The sequence below is a fragment of the Choloepus didactylus genome, chromosome 6 (assembly GCF_015220235.1).
Source record: "Choloepus didactylus isolate mChoDid1 chromosome 6, mChoDid1.pri, whole genome shotgun sequence".
NCBI lineage: Eukaryota > Metazoa > Chordata > Mammalia > Pilosa > Megalonychidae > Choloepus > Choloepus didactylus.
In genome coordinates this window covers 134,654,373-134,678,185 of record NC_051312.1, presented here as the reverse complement: position 1 = coordinate 134,678,185, position 23,813 = coordinate 134,654,373, and the positions used below count along the sequence as shown (strand labels likewise).

Here is a 23,813-nt window from a genome sequence, read left to right as displayed (position 1 = left end):
CCCATACCTGCTGCAGTATACCCCCAGGACCCCGGCTCTCCCAGAGGCTGCTGCCTCCTTCTTACATGAGGAGGAAGGAAAAGGGTTTGGCCGAGTCAGTCAGCCTCCGCCCCTCGAGGATAGAGTAGGAGGAGTGTTGCGGGGGAGCAGGGGGCCATCCCACCACCTCGCTGGCAAGGACCCTTTGCTCGGGGCTCGGGGCTATGGGCCAGGTCTGTCTGTGCCCACCCAGGCTCAGCCACTGCCCCCCTTCCCCAGAAGAGTTCCTCGGCCGTCCCTGGTCAGAGCTGAAGCCATATACCCATGGGTGTTTTGCCCCTCTTGGCCTCAGGAGAAAAAGCTCCTTTTCTCACTTCCTTTGCTGCCTTGAGAGGCGGCGGGGCAGTTCCCTGGCCAGGGCCTTTTTCGCTCTGCCTCCAGGGCCAAGGGCCATTTCTGGACCCGGAGTCTTCTCCCACGGCCCCCACCCCCCAGCCTGCCGGGCCTGCAGGGCCTGGGCTCGCCTTGGCGGCTGTGACCCTAAGGGAACCCGCCCCCCGCTCCTCCCAGCCTGGTGCTGCCCTCTCAGTCCACCACCACCAGCCGGGCCAGCCGCCGCCGCCTCCTGCCAACTCCCAGCACCTCCCAGGGGCCAGGGCCGAGTCCTCTGTGGGGGGGCCTGCCCCACATCCTGCCAGGCGCTGTGCCCGTCCAGCCTCACCCATGAGCTCCCCCACCCCGACCCAAGACTTCCCAAACTGTCAGACTCTTAAGTGTTTCCTGCCCCAAGGACGGGGGTTCAGACCCGAAGGGCCTGTGCCCCCCCCCCACCAACTTCCGCCACCTGACTAGCTTTCCAAGGTGAACTCCACAGGCCAGCCCACTTCCTCCATTCATGGCCATACCCCCAGCCATTTTGTACCATTATATAAATATATATATAAATATAAATATATAAATACAATATGTGAAGACATCTTCTTGGTTTTTATTTTGAAACAATTTTTAGGCTTGTTCCGGGGGTCTCTGTGCTGCCTGTACTGTATTGACCTGTTTTATAGGTGCCTTTTTATTAAAAAGAGAAAATTCAAAATCCATCCTCATGCCTTTTTGCCTCTGTGTCCAGCTTGTCCACTGCCCAGCTTGCTGGTGGGTGCTGGGAGAGAAAAGGGGGACCCCAGGTTTTCCCCAGTGCTCTGTAGTGGAGGCACCGCCTCCAGGCCCACACCTCTGATTTCTTCAGTGGGGGGCTCTTGAGTGGGGCTGGGCAACCCGCATGGGCAAGTGCAGGGGTCCTGACCTGAAGCCCCTCCTCACCCCAGCTCAGAGGCTGCGTAGGAGGGAGGGAGCGCCCAGAACCGCGTGAGAGGCCCCCAGCGCAGAGCAGCTTCCTCTGGTTCCATCTGAGTAGTATCCTCTCTGGGCAGGCCGCAGCTTCCCCTGGGGGCTGGGGGACTTCCCTGCCCAGGCCTGCTTCCCTCACGCTGCCCTCTGTGCTCAGGGCCTGGCCTCTGGATGACTACCAGATGCCCCCGCAGGCTATCAGTTTGGGCTCCTCCTTTCTTCTTAGAGGGGCTACCTCTCCATTCTACCTCTTAGCCAAGTAGCCCTTCTGCTGTGGTCTGGGACCCTCTGCTGCTCTAGAAGCTTCCATTGCCCCCCTAGCTTGTGGGAAGGGTCGGGGGGAAGGACCAGTCTTATCTCCTTCCCCATCTATCAGTGCCCAGAACCCACCAGGGCTCTGGATCCTGCCCTCCTTGGCCCACCCTGGGAGCTCTGTCCAGACCTTCCCCGGACAGAGGAAAACAGCTGAGTTCCATTTTATACTTGTCCCTCTTTGGGGCTAGGGAAAGAGAACTTTTCCTCCCCCCATTGGGCCTCTGTTGCTGGCTCGGCCTTGGTTCTCTCCCAGGACACTGGCTGAGCCTCTGAGGGTACCTGGAGCCTGACCTTGGTCTGCAGACCTCCCAGGGCCCAGCACCTTCTCAGAGCCAGGGGCAGCCACCCAAACTGGGTCAGCCCCAGCCTCCTGCTTGGTCGAGATGGCCACAGGGCCGGGGGCCTTGCAGAATGTCTGTGTTCGTTAGGGACTCAGACCTGTCGGGCCATGCTCCGTTGTCAGCTGGCCTTCCCTCGGCCCCAGCCTCCACCTTGAAGGTGGGTAGAAGGAGAGGGTTGCTGCGGAGGCCAGAGGTCCATAAGCTGCTGGAGTGTGTTCTGGGAGGGGCTGACTTTCCCCGTCAGCAAGGGCAGAAGTAAATGCTGTTTCCTAAGCTTTGGAAAAGTTAGGATGAGAGAAGGTGTGTGGGGTCTTCTCAGCCCAAGGTGATGCAGATGGCTGCAGGTCTTCTTCGCTTTGCCTTTGGGCTGCTCTCCCTTCCCTGGGCTCCAGTCTAGCCCTGGGGCTGGGAGAGGAGCTGGCTGTCCTAGAAAGAGGGGTGGGTTCACCCCAATCCCCAAATGAGGACACCAGCCAAGGTGAGCTCTTGGAGCCCAGCTCTTGCCGGGAGGGGTCCCGGAGCTGCTGCATCCCCCAAGGAAGCAGAAACCAAGGTGGGGAAGTGCATGGACCTAGAAGGTGGTGAGGGAGGTAGCATTCTCTGACTCGGAGAGACTGCTCTTGCGCCAACTAGGGAAGAGCTGGCAGAGGGAGGCTGGGCCGGCACAGCCCAGCTTGGCCAGAAGCCGAGACAGGTCACTGCGGAACTTCACGCCAGCGAAAGTGTAGAGCACGGGGTTGAGGCAGCAGTGGGCCAGGCCCAGGAACTCACTCATGGTGATGGCCATGGGGAGATAGCCATTCAGCTCACAGCTGTTGCCCACGGCCCTCAGCCTCACCATGGTGTCCAGGAAGATGACGATGTGGTAGGGAGACCAGCAGAGAAAGAAGATGCTGGTCACCAGGATGGCCACTCGGACAGCCTTCTGCCGCTGAGGCCGCCGCTGGGCCTGGCACAGCCGGTGGACCACGCCCACGTAGCACCAGGCCATCACCAGCATCGGCAGCAGGAACCCGCCGATGTGGTAGAGGAATCGGGAGGTGAACCAGGCATTGGTCTCTGCTTGGTTCTCTTGGGAGAAGGTGCAGCGTAGCAGGGAGTTGTTGTGGCGGGGTTGGCTGATCTTGGCGAAGAGGATCTCCGGCAAGGCGAAGAAGAGGCCGGCCAGCCAGACGGTGGCACAAGTCATGTGGATGGAGAGGAGGCGGCGGTGGCGGTAGGCGTGGACGGCATGGACGATGGCCAGGTAGCGGTCCACGGCGATGCAGGCCAGGAGCAGGCTGCTGCAGTAGAAGTTGACCTTGTGCAGAGCAATCACAGTTTTGCAGAGGAAGGTGCCCAGGACCCAGCCCACAAGCCCCTCGGCCACGGCGAAGGGCAGGACGAAGACCAGGAGGAGGTCGGCCACCGCCAGGTGGAACAGGAAGGTCTCGGTGGAGCTGCGGGTCTGCCGGTGCCGCTCCAGGATCACCAGCACCAGGATGTTGCCCACCATGCCCAGGAGGAAGATGAGGCCGTAGGCCAAGGGCATGAACATGGCCTTGAAGGAGGCAAGCAGGGGCGCCTCCTCCGTGGCGCAGAGGTGGTTTTCCACCACTGTCTCCGTGCTGTCACTGTAGTTGCCGAATTCCTTGTACTGCAAGGGGGAGACAGGGATGTGGAGAACTGAGGATCAGGAGGAACCCCAGCTCCCTGGGTGCTTTTTCCCACCCCCCACCCTCCCTACCCCTAGGCCGTCTGCTTTTGTTCTGCACTCCCCGTAGATCCCACAGACCAAATCCCAACTTTTCCTTTGTGAGTCCTTGAACAAATCACTTTGCCTTTTCCGAGGTCAGTTTGCTCATCTGTGAGAGAGACTGACAAGGTAGGGATGGAGATGAAAGGAGATACGTGGTGGGGACGGGCCGTGCAAACTTTGAAGTGTTGTGCACCTGTAAGTTATTTTGTGTGCTCATGTGTCCTCAGGTATGGGAGGCTGCAGGCTCCAAGGACTGGAGTCAGAGCTTCAATTTGGGGAGTGGATCTGAAGCCTGGGATCCCGCTGGGGAAGGGGCGACCCATGTGGTCTGCTGCCTTCCTCCCGGTTTGTCCCCCCATTCCTGCCTTCTTTATAATTGTAACTGTAGTAATAGCTGCCCATTTGTTGAGGATGCTAGGTGCCTTTCAAGGCCTTATTTCCTCTAATCTGCACCTAAAGTTCGAGGTATGTAGTACCTTTACAGATGGGACTTACCCAAGGTCACAGACTCAGTGAATTTCAGGTTTGTTCAAACCCACGTTTGTCTACCTCTGGGGCCAGCGTCTGGCCGCAAGGAGAGCTGTGAAAGCTGGAAGCCCAGAGGCAGCTGGAAGTGGGGAGACCCAGGGAGAGCCAGGAGCAGGGGTGAGGGAGGGAGCCTGCCTGTTCCAAGTGAAGGGGGCGTGCCCACTTTGTCTCCGGAAGCTTCCTCCTCCCCATCCTCCTTCTCCCCTCCCCTCCCCTCCCCCCCTCCCCAGCGCTCAGGTTGTTTACCCAGCTAACCACAAAGGAAGACACGGTGCCTGTTTTCATACCTTTCACTCACAGCTGTCCGGCTGCACCTGCTCCCCTGGGCTCCCCAGCCCTGTCCTTCCCACCCCTCCCCTTCCCTTCCCAGCCCCTTCCCCACAGCAATTCAAAACTGATTATAACCAACCTAGGTGGGTTCAAAAAGACACTTCTGTAAAGGATGAGCCCCAGGAAGGCAGAGGATGGAGTGGGGTACCCTTTACCCCAGCCTCTGGGTGGTCTCACGCTGTCCTCCTTCTAAGAGAGGAGGGTCCTGGGTACAAGCAGGATAAGATGGCTTTCTTGCCACCCAGGGGCCTGGCTCCCAATAGTGGGTAGACCCAGGCCCCAGCCCAGGTCTTCAGGCCGCACCATGAGAAGCAGGTGGAGGGGTGCCATCTGCCCCCCAGCCCCACCACCCTCCCGCCATTGCCTCAGTCTGGCCTTCATCACCTCAACACCCTAATATCTCTCTGGAGGTCCCCAAGATTCTTGTGCACTTGGCTCCACTCCCATCCTTCTCCCACCCAGACTAGCAGGGTGAGTTTTCCAACAAAAATCCCATCTCCTCAGCATCTGCGTGAAGGTCTTTTCTGGCTCCCTGTCATCTATAAGCAGTGGTTTTCTTTTCTTTTTCGCCTTTAGCCTTTTTTTTTCTTCTTTTCACTGTCACATGTACTAGCAAAACCAATTATAAGTAAGTCACGCTTGTCATCAAAGTTCATTAGCAGAAGATAGGCATGAAGCAACCCAGGGCGCTCCCATAACAGTAATACAATGCAGTGTGCAAAAAGAAATGAGGTTTATCTGCACATTCTCTTAGGGAAAGATGTCTAAAATAGATTGATAAACTTCAGATCCAATTAAAGGGCATATAGCATTGTCCCACCGACTTTTTAAGGGTGCCCATGATTGAGGGTATATAACAGGGTGTTCCCATGTGGGGCTCCCCAGCTCCCCCTTGCCTTTAAACCAGAGCTTTCTACCTTTGTCTCATGAGGTGTTGGATAACATGGTTCTACTTCTCAAAAAACCTCTTGGAAACCATGGACCTGCAGGGTGAGGTCTAAACCCCCCAGCAGGGTCTTTAGATTTCTTCCACAATGTGTATTCCTCTCACCTTTCAAACCTCGCCATCTGCTTTATTGCTTTAAGCACCCTATGCTCCAGGTACCTCATTCTCCCAGCTGCCTGCATCCAGCACCCTGACACATTCCTGTCTCCAAAGTTTTGCTCAAACTCTTCCTTTTGCTGAGCGATCTTTTGTTTCTGCCTAATTCTGACCTTCCTTCAAGGCCCAACTCAATCCCTCCTCCCCACATCCTTCCTGGCTCTTCCCACTCAGAATTACATGTGCTTTTCTCCATGTTCTATGTGTGCCTTTACTGTAGCACTCGAGGCTGGGAGCTCCTGGAGGCAGGTGCCATGCCTTTGACTTCTGTGTCCCCCTCACCAGGCCATATGTTTTACACGACAGACATGCGACAGATGTTTCCTGAGCTGCTCTAAGAGTCGCTTCCCAGAGAAGGTCAGAGGCCTTCATATTCCAGGTCTTTAGGTAGTAACAGTCCCTCTCTGTGCCTCTTCAACACCTGCCTCCTGTCTCTTGACAGCCTGGGGCCCACCTTGGGTTCTCTCTGGGAATTGGGAGTTATTTTCAGTATTCGTTGAACATGACCATTTGACCCATTCTGGAGTTCTGCAGGAGCTAAAGAGTAAAAACAGTTGAGATGAAGAGTTTCCAAGCAGAGCAAAGCAGACAGAGGGAGGAGAGATGCAAGGCATGGGGCAGTCAGCACGGCTGGACACCTGCCTCAGCAGTAGTTGGATCTTGGCTGTCCCACTGTCCACTGGTGGGCTTAGGTCTAGCCAGAATAGCCCAGAAAGTCCCCAATGAGAACCACTCAAGTCCTTGATCTCCAAAACACCAAGGCTGAGTAGTTTATTGCACATTTAAAGACAAGTGGTAGAACATTCTACAGGCTCCAGAAGGGAACCCAGGTTTAGAGGGTGGGAACTTACTGCCCCTTCCTCCCTACCAAGAGATATTTGTTTGGCAAAGTGCTCAAGCAGAGAGGGGAAGATGGAAGGAAGCTGGTTGGTGGGGAGCTGGGAGTTGACAGTACATCTCAGCAGGAGGTGTCAAACAGAAGTTTTGGGGGCTCGGGAGTGGCACGTGTTAAAGCCACTTCCCACACACAGAGTATCAGGCTCCCCCACCCTACCTCAAATCATTGAAGGGGGGAAGTAAAGCCAAGTTGGCTCTAGCCTGGTGGTAAGTTGAGGAATTAGGGACCCTGATACCACGGGGAATGCAGGAACCTCTGAGACCCACACCCAGAGGGAGCACAGTGTGGGCAAGTCAGACAGGCAACTGGTTCATTCTCTGACCTAAGAAGCTGCAGAACGACACACACGCACACATACACTGCTGGCAACACGCCCCCTGTGCAGACCCAGACCTGTGCCCAGATGGGGCCACCCCAGTGGATGGCATAGACAGGCACAGAGCGGACAGTGAGCGCCACGTAGGTCAAACATTTGTGTCCCAGAGAAGACCAGAAAACACCAAGACTGGAACGAAGCTGAGCACGGAGCCGGCAGTCTAGTTAGCAACTGTCTGTGGGTGCTGCAAGGAGGCAGGGGTAGGGACAGGGTGGCCTGGGGTTAAGGGGATGGGGGGTGGGGGGAGGGAGAGGGGGAGGGGAAGCGATGCCAGGAGTGGTAGGATCATGGAGGGACTCCTCCCCTCCCCTCCTTCCTCACCCCTCCCTTCATCCCTTCCTCGGGAGCCACTTCAGGCCCCGGTCCCTCTGTAACTGAGTTCTCCAAACCCCATGTGACTTCTCTAACCCTGACGCTGCCTCACTGCCCTGCACTGGCTAGCATAAAGCTCAGGAAACATGACGACAGGATTCTATGTCAGCAGGTGTGTGTGGGGGGGGCGGGGGTTGTCCCTAGGGGACTCCTCAGGGGACTGTCCCAGATCCTCTCTCCTCCAGCACTCACACCCTGTCTTGGATGAAGACACAGCTGGGGAATTGAACACACTGTCAGACAATTCAGAGTTCTCCACCGGCGGGAACCAGGGTCCCAGCTACGCAGATGGAATTGCCCGGGGAAAAATGTCAAGACCCAGATTTGGGTTGAAAGTGTCAACTTTCCAAGCGCAAGGTAGGAAAGAGCTGGCTTAACAACAGCGCATGAGAAAAAGACCCAGGAGTTTGTTGTCTGAAAGTCTGAGATGAGTCAACAGGGTGACGTGGCTGCCAGAAAGTCTAGTGTCACCTTACTCCAGGTGAACAGAAACCCGTAGGAGGACACCTGGGCACCAATCAGCCAGGCCTCAGTCTGCACAAGGGTGTGCAGTTGGCTGAGGGGTCTGGAAAACCCTGGGAGCAAGTTTTCAGGTACTGGGAGTGTAAAGTCCAGGGAAGAGGAGTCTTGAGTTCATTAGAACTGTCTTCAGGGACTGGGTAGAGCCCCTGTGGACAAGAGGGCAGAGAATGGGCAGAAGTTGGGGGAGAGCTGTTTTAGTCAAGAGAGAGACAACTTCTTAACAGGCAGAACTACCCAACAATGGGCTACGGCCCTTGGGAGGAAGGGATAATGTATGAACTGGAAAGAGATCACTGCCCTGGAAGGGGGCTGGACCCTGCCATCTAATGTCCCTTGCTCACAGCTCCCAGGTGCTCTGACTTGCCTTCTGTCACGCCTTGCCCAGGGCTGAACTGCTTCCCAGAATGATCTGCGTCTAGCTCAGAGCCTGGGAGCTCCTCTGTTTCTCTAGCCTGTCGTGCAGCCAGTAATTGCTCCAGTCTGACCTTCTTCTCAGCCCCCAGGAGCGGGACAGGGCTGCCTGCTGAGTGCCTGGCTCACGGCAGCCTGCTGAACCCCAGGATGCCAGGGGCCCGAGTCATGCTGGCTGCAGGAGGTGTCAGAGCACAGGATGTGGATTATAGCCCTGACGATGGGGAGCTCCATCTCCTTTTATGTCCCTGTCTGGAGCTGGGAGTGAGGCAGGCCAGGGCATCTGTCATTCCAGCTTTCAGTGGCTGGAGGTGTGCAGGGGCCTGGAGGGATGAGACAGGTCTAAGGGGTGAGGGAGTAGGTCTGTGCCCCTCACTCCCCTCTTCCTTCAGAGGACCCATACTCCCTAAAGACCACCTGAGACTCTGTCTTGCCATCGGTCACATTTCCCCCCATCCCTGTCCCCACCCTTTGGGAGTAAGACTGCCAGACTCCCCTTCCCTCTCTACCCAAGGATTTTGGGCTGTACCGGATGTGGTTCTGTGGGAGACTTCAAGCTAACACAAACTGCACTGGGTCTTTAGGTTTAAAGGGGTCCCACTTGGCACCCTAAAATCTATTTACACTTTAGGGACAGTCACCCTGTCCTAGGGACAGGCAGAAACGTCTCCTAGATGTGTAGAGCAAACATGTGAAGCCAATTTCTTGGGATAATACTGATTTCAAATATTTTATCCCATCATTTCTGAAAGAATGCTCCTTCTTGCGTCCTGAGTCTCAGTCAGTCCCAAATACATGGTCACTTTCTATGCTGTTTTGCCAGAGAAGTGGGATCGGCCAGTCTGCATCCTCAGAAAAGGCAAGGACCCCCGATGGAATCTGATTCTCACCAACGCTGACCCCTTCTCAGGCTGACCTGGGGTCCCCCCCTCATCTAAGACCCCTCTAGCCACCCGCCCACTGTCTGGGCCTCCTGCACTGGTGCTGCTCTGGGACTTTTGACCTGATGGTGGTGGGGGACCTTCCCATCCCCCAAGGTAAAGCCCAGACCAGCCTGGCTGGTTTTGGTTCCTCTTCTTCACACCTCCTTGAAGAAACGAGACGGTACATGTGAATGGGCTTTACAGGCTGTGATGCTCTGGACACACCTGAGGTCCTGGTTTGTGGTGACGGTCACCGGGGAGAGGACAGGGGAAGCCAGTATGCCCTGAGGCCTGGGCCAGCTCCACGGCAGCTTGCCCTCCTGGCTAGTGTGCAGGGTGGGGCTGGAGGCGTAGTTTCTGACCATCCTCTGCAGGTGCCCCAGCCCAGGCCTCAGCCTGCTCCAAACTCTCAGCTCAAGGTTCTTGTAGACAGGATGGGTCTTTGGCATGCCCCTGCCCAGGGACCTGGCTCCTTCTTCCCAGTATTTACCATCTATATTTGTTTTGTGTTTGGAGCCTCCCTCCCTGGTAATTAGCAGCCCACCTTAAGAGAATGGTCATTTTAAGCAGCTCAAGTTGGTCTTGGAATTCCAGAGAAGGAAGGGAAGCAGGATGACCAACACTTGGCTTATGGCCAAGAGCCTCCAATTCTTACCCCAGCATTGGAGGGTTGAACCCGGTGTTGTACTAAAGTGAACCAGTGCTTGGTTTGGGCAAGGATTGGGGGTGGGGTGGTGGGCAGGAAGCAAAAGGCATGGAAGAAGCTAGAATAACTGCAGAGAGAAATGGTAAGAGAAGACCTTCAATGCTGCACATGTCAGTAAATAGTCATTGAGACGCTACCATGTGCAAACCTTTCCTGCCCACTCTGCCATTCAAAAGCCAGGCCATCCCAGGGTCCCTGTGCTAGGGGGCCGCCAAGACTGTTCAAGAGCCTGCTAAGAGGGGGTGTGGCAGAGGGAGAGGGGCTGTGCTTCTTGAGGGGCAATGGCTCTGGAGAGAGAACATGTAGGAGGGAAAGTGAAGATAGGAGTGGGCCTGGAAGCTGGTTGAGGAAGAGCTGCAGACCCAGATGGTCCCCAGGACTCCTGGGCTCCTGTTCTAGACTCCAAATGAGGGGTCCTTGTATGCTCAGGTGCCCACCCAAGACCACTCATTTGAAGCGTGACAAGAAGCATGTCACCATGTAGGTTTCCTTTGGTGATACGGGACGTGCCATGCTTGCTGTCCCCTGCCTCCTGCCAGCACCTGTCTCCAGTAGGTCACACAGTGGAGCGAGGCGTGAAGCGAGGGGAAACTCTTGAGGTTTCTCAGAAGCCAGGATGAGCCAGGTCTTGAGTTAGTTACTATGATTTCCAACTGGGTCAGGGCTCGTGGTCAGCCTGAAGCTGTGGGCAGAGGAAGGCACCCAGTAACCTAGTCAGGCAAAGCTGGGCCCCCTGATGGGGGTATGGGGTGGGAGTGCATTTCCTAGTCACGGCCTTGGGGTTTTAATCTGTAATTAGACTCAGGGCCAGTTTCATGCAGTCCCCCAGGGCCCTGTGCTTAGAAAGACCCCACGCTTGGTTTAGTGCTCGGCTGTCGCTGTCTTGAAATTCTTAATCATTTTTGAACAAGGACGTTGCGTTTTCATTTTGCACCATTTGCAAACTGTGTAGCTGATCCTCATTAGACCGATGGTTCTGAATCTGCTTTTAACTGGGGATTGGATCCGGGAGGTTGGGCCTGAGGGAAATTAGCCCTTCTCTCCTTCTCCCCATGTTCTACTTATACTTCCAAGCCTTGAGATCTGGGCCAGTTAGAGGCAGGCTTTTCAAGCAAGTCTGGATTCACAGTTGGTGGAGTTACAATGTTAGACCTCAACCTGGAGAGCTGAAGGGAGCTGGAGACTATCTCAGAGTGAGTTTAGGGTCAGGAGAGCTGCTAGTGCAGGAGAGAGGGCTGTGGTTCCTTCATACAGTAGCCCACAATGCAGCCCAGAGAGGAGTCCTTTCCCCAGAAGGGCCCTTGGCTATGGGGGAAAGAGAAATGACTGTGAAGTTTCCCAGAGGCCCTTACCGTCACTGCCACCACACAAGGAGGCCTGGGGGTCTCTGGTTGAGCTGCTCCCCACACAATCCTCTGGAGGCCCAGTGACAGCCAAGCCAGCTAAACCACAGTGCTTTGCTGGGGAAACTTGGGTGGGTGGTACTGGTGACCGTTTTCTGAGTCCACCCAGGCAAACCCTTTTCCAATAAAACCTTATCTCCAGAGATATCAGTCCTTTGAGGGAGGCCACGACATGCTCTAGGACATTTCTAGGGTTAATACGGAGTCAGAGGTTCACTCACCAACTTGGCATCCCACCCCCACTCCCCATCTTTGGCCCACTGGGGTCCTTCTCCCTTTGCTGACCATCTGGTCTCCCACTTCCTCAGTTTAGCACATGATTATTGTCTAATAGATTCCGGTGAATGTTTTTATTTTTTTTTCCTTCTTGTTTAGACTGTGAGCTATTTGTGGGCAATGGCTAGGTCCTCGGCTCTCCACTCAACTCAGAATGCAGTACCCAAATGAAATACCACATCGCAAGAGATGAATAAATACATGTTGATTGATTCAATGAGCCATGCCAGCCTCCTGACATGAAAAAAATCTCCAAAGTCCTTTCCTGACTACTTCCAGCCCTAAGAGATTGGGAGAGGATCACCTATTGAAAAACAGAGAGGCAAAGTGATCTTGTTCCAGCTCACACAGCAAATCAATGGAGGATACAGGACCAACCCATACCTTCCACCCCCCTCCGAAGGATATTAAGGACAACTGGGATATCTAGCTGCTTCCTCCAGGCACTGGGAATCAGGATCCTAAAAGGCAGGAGCTAATGGGCCTGTCTGGACTCTACAGATCCACAGGGGAAGGGACTCCAAGGCTGTCCCAGGGACCCTGGGCACAGGGTATTTAGAATTCAAGCAGGGCCCGATGACCGGGAACTGCCTGTCCCTACTCACCACCTCCTCCAGGTTGTAGTTCATGAGGTCCACGTCCAAGGTCATGTAGTTCATGGTTGTAGCCGTGCGGTTGCCAGACTGGGCACTGATACAAGAGGCTCTCTGCCTGGTGCCGATAGAGAGGTGGCAGCCGTCAACTGCAAATTTAAACAAATGAGCTACGCAGTGTCCCCGGCCCGGCTGCGTACCTCACAACTCATCATTTTTTTTTTTTTTTCCACTGGGTCTTTTCTTGTTTTTTTTTTTTTTTTTTTTTTTTTTTTTTTGAAGAAAAAGGGAAAATCCCCATAGCATCAGTGCTAGTCAAGCATTTCGGCTTCTTTCCTGGCAATAGCTGTCTCAAATGGGGCTTGTAACTAGTATAAAGGCTGCCCCTCACTTCTCCATCCTGTGCCCCCACCAACCTCCCAATAAGAAGCATACACCTTGTAACAGAAAAACACCAAACAAGTCAACAGGTTGATGATGGGAGAGTCCAAGTAGAAAGGGAACAGGGGAGAGCTCTCCCAGCCACTTCTCCCAGCCACCTCCAAACCTGCCCGTCTCACTGCTAGAGTGAACGACCATCTCAGTTTGCCCAGGACTGTCCAAGTGTTAAAACTGAAAGCCCTTGGCACGGGAAACCCCATGGTCCTGACCAAACCAGGATGGTTCATCACCCTACTTGCCACCATTCTTTTGCCTAGGCAGAGGCAGAAACCTTTCCTTTTCCAGCTCAGGTTCAGAAGATAAGTTGGAATTTTTCAAAGCTAATGACACTAAAATATTTTTGGAAAATGAAAATGAAATTACCCAAGAAGAGCACAAAAACATAGACACAGTCTCCGAGTCATTTTCTAACACAAAAATACAGATGTTCCAGCTACCAATCGACTTGGTTGGCACATAGATTATGAGCATTATAGTCTACCCGGCTAGAAGGGACTTCAGGGACTCTCAAGACCAACACCTGGATTTTGAGGCAGGGGGACCCTGAGGCCCAGGGAGGGAGAGTCACCTCCCCAGGATCCCACAGCTAAGTGACAGAGCAGTGGCAGAGCTGGGTCTTGGACCCAGGTTCTGTGACGCCATGTTCCATGTTTTCTCCATCACTTTGGGCTCCCAGCCTTAGAGACTCACTCTCCCCTTTTGTTTCCCTCAACTCTGCCCTGAGGATCTCTTCCTTTAGGAAGCTCCTTTTCAGACATTGATCCCTTCGAGTCTGTTCTTTGTGCTTTCCCTTCCAGGGTCCTGGGTGGCTAATGGGCAGCCAGTGCCATGAAGAAGAGAGGACGTTTCCTCCCCTCCCTTGGTCCTCGAGAACTTAACAAGGACTGCATGCACAGAGGCACCCACGCAGGACACACACCTGGTTCTTTTGCCTCACCCTCCACTCCCTTTACTGCACTCTCCTTCTATCCAGATAATGCCATTCTCTAGGATCCTGCCCTTTTAGTGCCCTCCTTTCCCTTTCACCTGTGTTCATCATCCCCTTTTCTCTCCCACACATCTTTTTACAACCACTCCCTTCACCCCCCACAATGGACGGATGCATCTTTCTTGGAGTTCAACTTCTCGCAGAATAAGGGTTTTCAGACTCTGTTTGTTCTATTAGGGTCTTCCTTTCCTCTCTTCCCACTCACTGCCTTCAGAAACTGCTTTCAAGGAGGAAGAATCCCAAGACACGGAATCAGAGATCTCCAGCGTTTCTAGTCCTGACATGCTCTGGAGGAAGGTGCTCCAACATTTCCTGTACTCCAACCTTGCTCTACAGTCCCCATCCTCCCAACCTCTCCCAATCTCTCTCACTCCCCACCCATTGGCATTTCAACCTAGCCTTGGCTGCAGGAAAGAATATGGCATAGAGAGTCATACAGGAATTAGAAGAGACAAGCCAATCTGTCCTCACCCCACTGCCCCCAGCAAATGCAGGATTCTTGTCACTGCATCCTTATCACATGGTCACCCCGTATCAGGCAAACATCACCAGAGGTGAGAAACTTGCTCCTTTCAAGGGATCCATTTCCATGCAGGATGGTTTAATTATTAGAAACATATTCCTCATGCTGAGTCAAAATACAGACCATCTAGCTCCTCTTCCACTAGGCACTCTCTGAAGACAGATATTGCCATCCATAGGTCTTCTCTTTTCCAAAATACACACTCTCAGTGTCTTCAACCACTCTCAAAGACAATTTCTGGGCCTGTTCCTTGACCTCTGAAATGACTGGTTAATCGTTCAGATGTTATCTGACTAGGACAAAATATAGGAAGATATTAGTTTCCCTATTCAAGACTCCATACTTGCTGCAATTAAAATAGCTTTTCCTGTGGGTTCACATTCCCCTTGACAACATGCCTATTGAATTTCCTTTTGATGGTTCTAGTCCATCATTTCCGCCTATAAAGGGAAACTTGAAATCCTGATTCCATTATCTGGTGATATGATGACAACTTAGATAAGCATGCCATCCTTGCATTGATCCAAGTCCTGTTGGAAAATATGGACAGGACAAAACCAAAAACAGAACCCTGCTTCATGCCATTAGACAATCACTGTTCTCCAAGTCAGGGAAGACTGCATGGAAGAAGTAGGACATGAGCTGGACACTGAAGGTTTGGTGGGGTTTGGATAGAGTGAATGTGTGATGTGCCTGGAGGAGAGGGTGCATGGTGGGAGAGCATGGGAGTTGGTGAGGGCTGCATGAAAAGTGTGTGGAAAGAATTACGCTGCATCTGGCACATGAAGGCATTCAATACATGATGTGTGTGGTTATGATAGTGATGACGATGCTGAGAGCAGGGGAAGTGGAGGAAGCAGGAGGAGGTTGGAGTGCACCCTAGACAAGGTAGGGTTTCTCTTGTTGTCTTCTCTCCTATTCTTTCCATGGTTCTCCGTTTCCCTTGGTGGATTGCAGATCTGAAAGACGGGCTTGGGGGGAGGCTCTGAAATACTTCTCAGGAGACTATGGCCAGTAGTTTCAGCCACCCCAAAGCCTTTATGGTGTGAGGCAGTGAGGCAATCTACCCAACTTCTCGGTGGCCAACCTAAGCCTTATGGAGCAGAGGCAACTGTCTGTCACCTGGACTTCTCTCCCGTCCCTTGGCTTCCTGATGCTTCTTGCACCAAGGACCCATTCAGATATGCCCTCCCGTCTCTCTAGATGCTGGTTTCCCAGGTGATATTACAGATTCCCAGGGCCTACTTGTCCTCACCACTGATGCTTGCAGGTCAAGTTGCTTTGCTCTAAATGGGTAAATACCTCCTAACCAAGTTCCAGTGCTCTCTTAGAAGGTTCAGAGAGTAACTGCCTCTGGTGGGGAAAATCATCTCATGATCTTTGAACCCATGAAGCCAGGATGGAGAGGGCAGTGCCATTGACTAGAGCTGAGCTGGCAGAAGTCCACTGTGTGTGACACTCAGATGTGTGGACCCTGCCAGGTGAGGCCACTCAAATTTTATTTCAATTTGCAATTTGTTTGTATTTCTTCTACATGGGGGATCACTTCCCAATCCCCACCCAGGGGCAGGCTAATCAAAGCTGGATTGTTTTCCAGGCTTCTCATCAAAATGACCACTGGCGCTTCTGTCAAGGGCGGGCTTGTGTCTGGTTTATGCATGGAGGCTGCTCACGTGGATTTTTCTCGGTAATTATACTTCACAGTATATTCATGGATTATACTGAATTTCAATTCATTCCAGATACTAGATACAATTACTTGCTTTGGAGCTCATTTCCCACATTCCACAGGAGAATTAAGTTGTTCCACAGAGTCTTGGGATGCTGCTGCAGGGAATGGGTTGGGATCCCCCCTATTTCTTTCATTAACCTGGGTCATTTTCCTTCTCTGGCTCAAACAGAGAACTTGCTCTCTTCTTTCTCTGGGTCTTTCCCAAGAGTTCAGAACAGAGCTCTGCAGGGCCCCACCTAGTAAAGAGTTGGGCATCTCTCTAGGCACCTGTGCCGGTTTGGATGCATTATGTCCCCCAAAATGCCATGTTCCTTAATGCAATCTTGTGGGGGCAGACGTATTAGTGTTGATTAGGTTGGAATCTTTGGATTAGGCTGTTTCCATGGAGATGTGACCCACCCAACTGTGGGTAATAACTTTGATTAGATTATTTCCATGGAGGTGTGGCCCCGCCCATTCAGTGTGGGTCTTGATTAGTTAACTGGAGCCCTATAAGAGCTCAGATAGAAGGCGCTCGCTGCTCCAGCTGAGACAGACATTTTGAAGACGGCCGTTGAAAGCTGACGCTGACATTTTGGAGAACGCCATTTTCAAAAGCAACCTGGGAGTAAGCAGATGCCACCCACGTGCCTTCCCAGCTAACAGAGGTTTTCCGGATGCCAATGGCCTTTCTCCAGTGAAGGTACTGTATTGTCGATGCCTTACCTTGGACACTTAATGGCCTTAAGACTGTAACTTTGTAACCAAATAAACCCCATTTATAAAAGCCAATCCATTTCTGGTATTTCGCATTCCGGCAGCATTAGCAAAGCGGAACAGCACCCAAGGAGCGTAGTAATAACATTTGCATAGCATTTGCCAATCTACAAAACCCTATGATTTTTTTTTTTACATTAGGATTCACTCTTTGTGCTGTACAGTTCTATGAGTTTTTAAATTTTTATTCTGCTAACATATACACAATGTAGCATTTGGCATCTTAACCATTTTTAAGTGTACATTTCATTGGTATTATGTACATTCACAGTGTTATGCAACCATCACCACTATCTATTTCCAAAATTTTTCATCACCCCAAACAAAAACTCTGTACCTATTAAGTAAAACCCCCTGTTCCCTCTCCCGCCAGCCTCTGGTAAACTCTAATCTACTTTCTGCCTTTATGAACTTGCCTCTTCTAGATATTTCATATAAGTGGAACATACAATATTTGTCCTGGCTTCTTTCACTGAGCACAATGTTTTCAAGGTTCATCCATGTTGTAACATGTATCAGAACTTCATTCTTCTTTATGGCTGAATATTATTGCATTGTGTAGAGAGACCACTTTTTACCTATCCATTCACCTGTTGATAGACGTGGGCTGTTTCTGCCTTTTGGTTATTGTGAATAATGCTGTGATGAGCACTGGGTATGAAAATGTGCTGTAGTCCCTGTTTTCAGTTCTTTTGGGTATATTCTTAGGAGTGAAATTGCTGTGCTGTATGGTAGCTCTATGTTTAACTTTAACTTTTTGATGAGCCGCCAAACTTTTCCACAGTGGCTGTACCATTTGACATCCTCACCAGCAACATACGAGGGTTGCAACTTCTCCATATCCTCGCCAACTCATTATTTTCCATTTTTTTATTAGAGCCACCCTAGTAGGAATGAAGTGGTCCTGTGATTTCTCAAATTTCATTTTACTTAATCTTTATATATTTAACTTAATCTTCACATTAATTTTATTTAATCTTCAGAACACCCTTGTGCAGGAGGGGTTGGCATCATCCTTAGCCATATTTAAAAAAATTTTTAATGCATTTTTAAAATTGTGAACTTTAACACATATACATAACAGTGATAACTTTCAAAGTATGATTTAACAAGCAGTTAGAGAGCAAATTTCAAAGAATGTTATGGGTTACAGTTCCACAGTTTCAGTTCTATCCTTATTGTGAAATATAACACATATACAGAAAAGTGCTAACTTTCAAAGCACAATTCAACGAACAGCTATAGAGCAAATTTCAAAGAATGTTACAGGTTACAGTTCCACCATTTCAGTTCTTTCTTTCTAGCTATTCTAATACCCTAGCATCTAATACATACATACACACACACACACACACACACACACATATGTATGTATTTAAAGTTTCAGTATTCGTAATCCTTTGTTAAATCTTATCTTGTCTGTTGCTACCCCTTCCTCACGTTTAATCACTTTCTCCATCTTAAGTGGTGTCTAAGCAGTGAGCACCCTAACTTGTCCATGTTGAAAGGAGGTGTAGACATTTTGGGGAAGGGGGCTGCATCTTGTTGTTGCTCTTAAAGAGGCTGTTGTCTCTGGGTTTTAGGACTTTTCCGGCATAGGAACACTCTGGTGGATTTAAGTTTCTGAGAGATAAAACTTAATGAGTGAATCTTTTATAAAATCTCAGATAGGGACCTAGGTATTTGGGACCTACTGTTCGTAAGAGCATGGCATAGTGTGGCTATTTGGGATATCGAGGATAGCCTCTCGACTCTATTTGAGATCACTTAGTCACCGTAACCATAACCTTGTTTTGTTACCTTTCTTTTGTTACCTTTCTTTTCCCCCTTTTGATAAAGTAGGCATTTTCAATCCCTCAATGCCAGGGCCTGGCCATATTTTTTGGAGGAAGAAACAGAGGCTTGCTCATGATTACAGGGAGAATAATTGGCTGAGTCAGGCTTTGGAGCTGGCTCTGTGGCTCACCAAATCCGGGGCTCTCTCAACAAGACCACACATCTTTCTCGAAGTGACTCGGTTGTGCAGAATATAGGCGCTTACCTGGCCGTGTCTAGGGTAAATGATACCTAAGCCCTTGATGGAGGAGGGCACACAACAAGGGCTGTTTCTCAGGTTCTCACCACGTGCCGGGACCCGTGTTAAGGTCGTCACACACTGTATTTCCTTTCATCTTCTGCAGTCTCGAAGTGTTAGGTATTTTTATCACCATATTACAGTTGTGGAAACTGAGCTTCAGGCAGTAATGGGAAGTAGTTGTGAATATCAACAGCTCACCCGGGCACCAGGGACCCAGAAGCATGATTCAAGTCAACACAGGAAGTGGGGTGGTAAAGGTTCTAACTGCTGGGAGCCAGCACCCACGCAGAATCCTCTCTCATTAGGTAACAGGTAGGAGTCCTGCAGGGAGGAAACGGGCTGCAGGTGCTGGGTAGGCGCATCAAGGTTACCGCAAGCTTAAAGGGGCCACGAGCATGCTTGGGAACCTCGGCTTGGGGGCAGGCTGTGTGGCCAGGGTAAGAGACTGAGTCTGATGCGTGGATCAGGCGTTCGCCTACAGAGTACTGAGCCAAGCTCCAGCAGGATGAGAAAAATCGGAGGACAGAGGGAGGAAACATTCAGGCTCTGTCATGGGAGCAAGGTACACAAGGATGCACACTCATGTGCAAGACAAATACACAAAACAATATACAACAATGTACCGTGTGGATGAAAACAGTGTGGGCCGAGTCCAGCGGAGTGAAAGGTGCAGAGTGAAAGAACATACCCAGTGCTCCTTCACGCCCAAGTGATGTGTGTGAATGTGCCATGTAAACTGTGAGGAGGGGGACGGTGGAAAGAGCACCGGATCTTATATCAGAAGGCCTGGAGTGGAGGCCCAGAACTTCTGTTTTCCAGCAAGGCTGCTGTTAGACCAGACCCTGCCTCCATCTTCTAAGACACACCAAACATAGAATGTCAAATGGAGCAAGCAAAAGTGCCCCCAGGTCAGTGCTTCTCAGACCTGAGGGTGCCTCAGAATCACCTGGAGGGCTTGTTAAAAACACAGATTGCTGGGCTCTTCCTGAGAGTTTCTGATTCAGGAGGTCTGGGGTGGGACCTGAGGATTTGTATTTCCAAACAAGTGTCCAGGTGAGGTTGATGTGGCTGTCCTGAGGACCACATTTTGAGAACTACTGCCCAAGGCTATCCAGCATTGGAACATCCAAACCCAGCTGGAATCCTCCACTAATACTCCTAACCGTACCCCGGCATGGCACGCTGCTACTCCACGCAAGGGACACCATAGCTGGGGACTATTCAGAGCTGACAGCACCTCTTACAGATGGCACCCGCCACCCACAGCTGGTCTCCTCCAGGGCACTGGCTTTTCTGGGGCCCACTCTGGCACAGCTGAGATTTATATCTTGCCTCCCCAGGCTCGAACTGGCTCCCAGCTCTCTTGTCCACCTCAGCCTTCACTCTAATTGGTGTTGCTTAAACTCTGCTAGTTAACCTTCAGCGTGTTACATAATCTGGTCATTTTGAGCATGACCCATAGTAAGAAATACATTTTGCATCACAAATGTTGTCAAACACACACACAAACACCAATGAAAAGAACTTCACAAAATACATATTCTTAGTTCTAGTGATACATTCATACTTTTTATTCTTTTCTTCCCTCCTGCCCTCTCTCCCTTACTTCCTCCCCTCTCCCCTCTCTTTTTCTTTCTTTCATGGTGGTTACTCAACAAAATTAATTTCATGGATCCACAAAAAGTCACAATTCCTGATTTGAAAATTACTAACATAACTTCTTTCTCTGAGCCTTAGTTTCCTAATCACTAGACTTGTAACTGCCAATCTTGCTATTATTTGTCTTGAATAATATCGTGGATGAAATGTAGAGATGTATGTACAAGGTGCTATTACACACACACACGTGCACACACATGCACACTCTTTTAAGGGTTGGAAATAACAAACAGTTACTTATTCCTCAAGCCCCCACTACATTCCAGGCACTGAACTAGATGCTGGGAAAGTAATGAGAAGCAAAAGTAGATGTGATTCCTTCCCTACGGTAGCTTACACTCTGGTGAGAAGGTGGGCATTAAGCAAACTTTGTGCTTAGTAATAATGATAATTTACAATTATAAAAATCTACATGTGCTGCAAAGGAAAAACAACAGGGTGCTAAGAGAGAAAAACAACATGGGCTTTACAAACTGATAACCACAGCCATATACGCCCAGGTTACTTTCCAGTTCACAAAGCCCTTTCACCTTCTTTATCTCACGAGGCCCGTGGAGAAGGCCAGAGAGGAGTTATTAACCTATTTATTCATGAGAAAACCAAAACTCAGCAGGTCTCATGATTTGCATAATGGAAAAGGATCCCAGATAGTCCTTCTGACTCAGGATCTAGCGTTCTGACTCTGCCCTCCAAAAAGCAGCAGAGACAACTGGTCCCCAGGGGTGCGGTCAGCCTCTTGTTCTAGGAAGTGATGCTCAAGAAGGTAAATGACAAAAACTTCATCTCCCTCTTTGCAGAGCCTGTGTTTCAGAGAGGCCAGCGGGAGGAACTGTGGTCAGCGACAAGGTGGCGAATGCAGAGGCCTGGCCTCCGGTGGCCTGGAGCAGGGTGGGCAGGGCAGGGCTCAGGGTGGAGCAGGAGCATGAAGCAGCGCTGGCAAAGCAGCCGCAGTGAAAGTGAACCGGCACCTTCACCGCGACCGGGACAAGGCGAGGCTGGCCATCCTGCTGTCTCAGCTCCTTGATCTCGATGCTCATCAGAAAGAGGTTTCCAAATGACTCGGCCCCTGCTGCCCCAGGAAGGAAGGTTTCTGGGCTGCAGTGTGGGGGCTGCTGGGTGTGCAGCAGGCACTTGAAAGAGCCTAAGTGATGACACAGCAGTGGGGGCCGGGGCTGCTGACACTGCGGGACCAGGCTTAGGCAGGCTGGAACCAGACCGGGCTGCAGCAGCCACCTGGCCTCAGCCGCCTAGGAGGGGATCCGAAACCCCATCAATGGCTCCGCATTAGCAACAAAAGCAGCTCCGAATGCTGTAGCTTGGCATTTTCGGTCTTCTCTAGCCTGGCCCCAAGTTTCCATTCTGTTTTGTTTTGTTTTCAGTTAATGACTATTTATAGAGTGTCTGAGTGTGTTAGATCCTGCTGTTCCCCTACAGGCCCTCTCCTTCAGCCATGAATCCCTATAGTCCCCCCTTTTCCTGCTCCCTGCACCACTGTTATGGGTCCAGTTGTGTCCTCCAAGAAGCTATGTGGGCATCCCTAATCCCTGGTGACTCAGAATGTGACCTTATTTGGAAATAGGGTCATTACAGATGGAATTAGGCAAGTTAAAATGAGGTCATGAGGTGGGCTCTTAAACTACTATGACTTGTGTCCTAACCAGAAGGGGAGAGGAGACAGACAGAGAGAGAGAACAAGACCACGTGAGGACTGAGGCCAAGAATCACCAAGGATTGCCGGCCACCGCCAGAAGCCAGGGGAGAGGCTGGCAACAGATTCTTCTCTCCAGCCTCCAGAGGGGCCTGGCCCTGTCGACACCTTCATTTTGGACTTCCATCCTCCGGAACTGTGAAAGAATACATTGCTGTTGTTTTAAGCCACCCAGTTTGTGGTAATTGGTTACAGCAGCTCCGAGAAACTAAGACAACCCCCTTCCTGGGCCCACACCTTTGCTTAAGGTGTTTCCTGAATCTGGGAAGCCCTTCCCTGACATTTTTGTGTGACCAAAACCTAAATGTCCCCAGGGCCCATCCCAGTGCCTCTTCCTTCATGAAGATTCTCCCCATTCAAAGTAATTTCCCTTCCTTTGAACTTGGTCTAGCACTTTACCTGTACTTCTTTTCACTTTCGATTGTAATTATTTAGGTACTACACTCTCATCCTAGGCTGTGAAATCCTTCAGTGAAAAAGCTATTTATGATTCTTCTTCGTTTCCCCCCTTTCCCCAAGAGCTTTGCACCTAGTAGGTGCTCAATGATTGTCTTTGAGTGAGTGGATGAAGAGGCTGTGTGTGTGGGAGCGAGGGTGGGCCCAGAGGAGGCGTGGGAGGGAAGTCGGGGTAGGGCCCCGTGTCAGGATCTCCCTGGAGCTGACAGCGAGGTCCAGGAGGAAGAGCAAGGGCTTTGGCTCTCAGCTTTGTGACTCCGGAGCTGTGGGAACTTGGGCAAGTCTCTCTGTCTTCTTCCTCATCCATAAATGGGATGACGCTTACCTCAAAAGTTATTGTTATGATTCAGCCATAAAAAGAAGTGACATTCCAATCCATCCTACAATGTGGATGAACCTTGAAAGCATTGTGCTGAGTGAAAAAAGCCAGATACAAAAGGAAAAATATTGTATGATTCCACTTCTATGAAATATCCAGAATAGGCAAGTTCACAGAGACAGAAAGTAACTTAGAGGCTACCAGGGGCTGGAGGGAGGGGAATGGGGAGCTACTGCTTAGTGGGTACAGAGTTTCTGTTTGGGATGATAAAAAAGTTTTGGTAATGGAAAATGGTGATGGTAGCATAGCAATGTAAGTGCAATTAATGCCACTGAATTGTACACTTAAAAATGGTTAAAATGACTGATTTTATTGTGTGTGTGTGAATATACATATATACATATAAAATCTGGGTAAAAAACTTCTCAAAACTTATTGTGAGGATCAGTTTATGATCAACACACGGAAACACCTAACACCTAGTAGGTGTTCAATGAAGTTTGTAGACGAGTTATCCAACTGAGAGTAATTGTTTCATCTCTCTTTTCTTTTTTTGGGGGGGGTATTTGCCTTCCTCCTCTTTGTGGTGGGGACATCTGTGTCCTTGCTGACCCCTTCCTACTAGATTAGAACCTAGGGCAGTGCCAGGCGCACAGGGCAGAGGCAGCGACCCTGGGGTTTGAGGGATGGACGGATGAGCACACGATTGAAGAGCCTCTGAAACCTAAACTCCCACTCCCGGCTAAGCCAGCTGCTCTGAACTGTAAATTTACAGAAGCGGCAGCTGTGGCTCTTGACGCTGCTCTGCCTTAGGCAGAAGGATTCTTGTCCTCTGGGTGGTCCCCCCGGGTCCCTGGCACGGGCACAGGGGCTAAGAGACAGGCTCAGCTCGTGCACGGGGGCACCCACACTTTGCCTGTGCCTGGCTGACCCGGGCTAACTGGTGCTTTTTTACGCCTTCCCAGGCCTGCAGTGGGGAGCACTGAGCCCTAGAGAA

General features: G+C 51.0%; 1 protein-coding gene across 1 annotated transcript; it reads right to left on the bottom strand.

Annotated features, from left to right (window-relative positions):
• Positions 1-947: 947 nt before the first annotated feature.
• CXCR5 (C-X-C motif chemokine receptor 5) lies at positions 948-12,306 on the bottom strand. The gene is made up of 2 exons (XM_037841670.1): positions 12,170-12,306; positions 948-3,615 (listed from the first exon to the last, which is right to left on the bottom strand). The coding sequence occupies exons 1-2, from the start codon at positions 12,221-12,223 to the stop codon at positions 2,551-2,553; spliced, it is 1,119 nt and encodes a 372-aa protein (XP_037697598.1). The 5' UTR covers positions 12,224-12,306; the 3' UTR covers positions 948-2,550.
• Between the last annotated feature and the right edge of the window lie 11,507 nt (positions 12,307-23,813).

Coding starts and splice junctions, on each gene's coding strand:
- CXCR5 (XM_037841670.1), bottom strand. CDS start 12,223: ATGAACTACATGACCTTGGACGTGGACCTCATGAACTACAACCTGGAG. Junction 3,616..12,169: donor ACTACAACCTGGAGGAGGTG/GTGAGTAGGGAC, acceptor TCCCCCTTGCAG/TACAAGGAATTCGGCAACTA.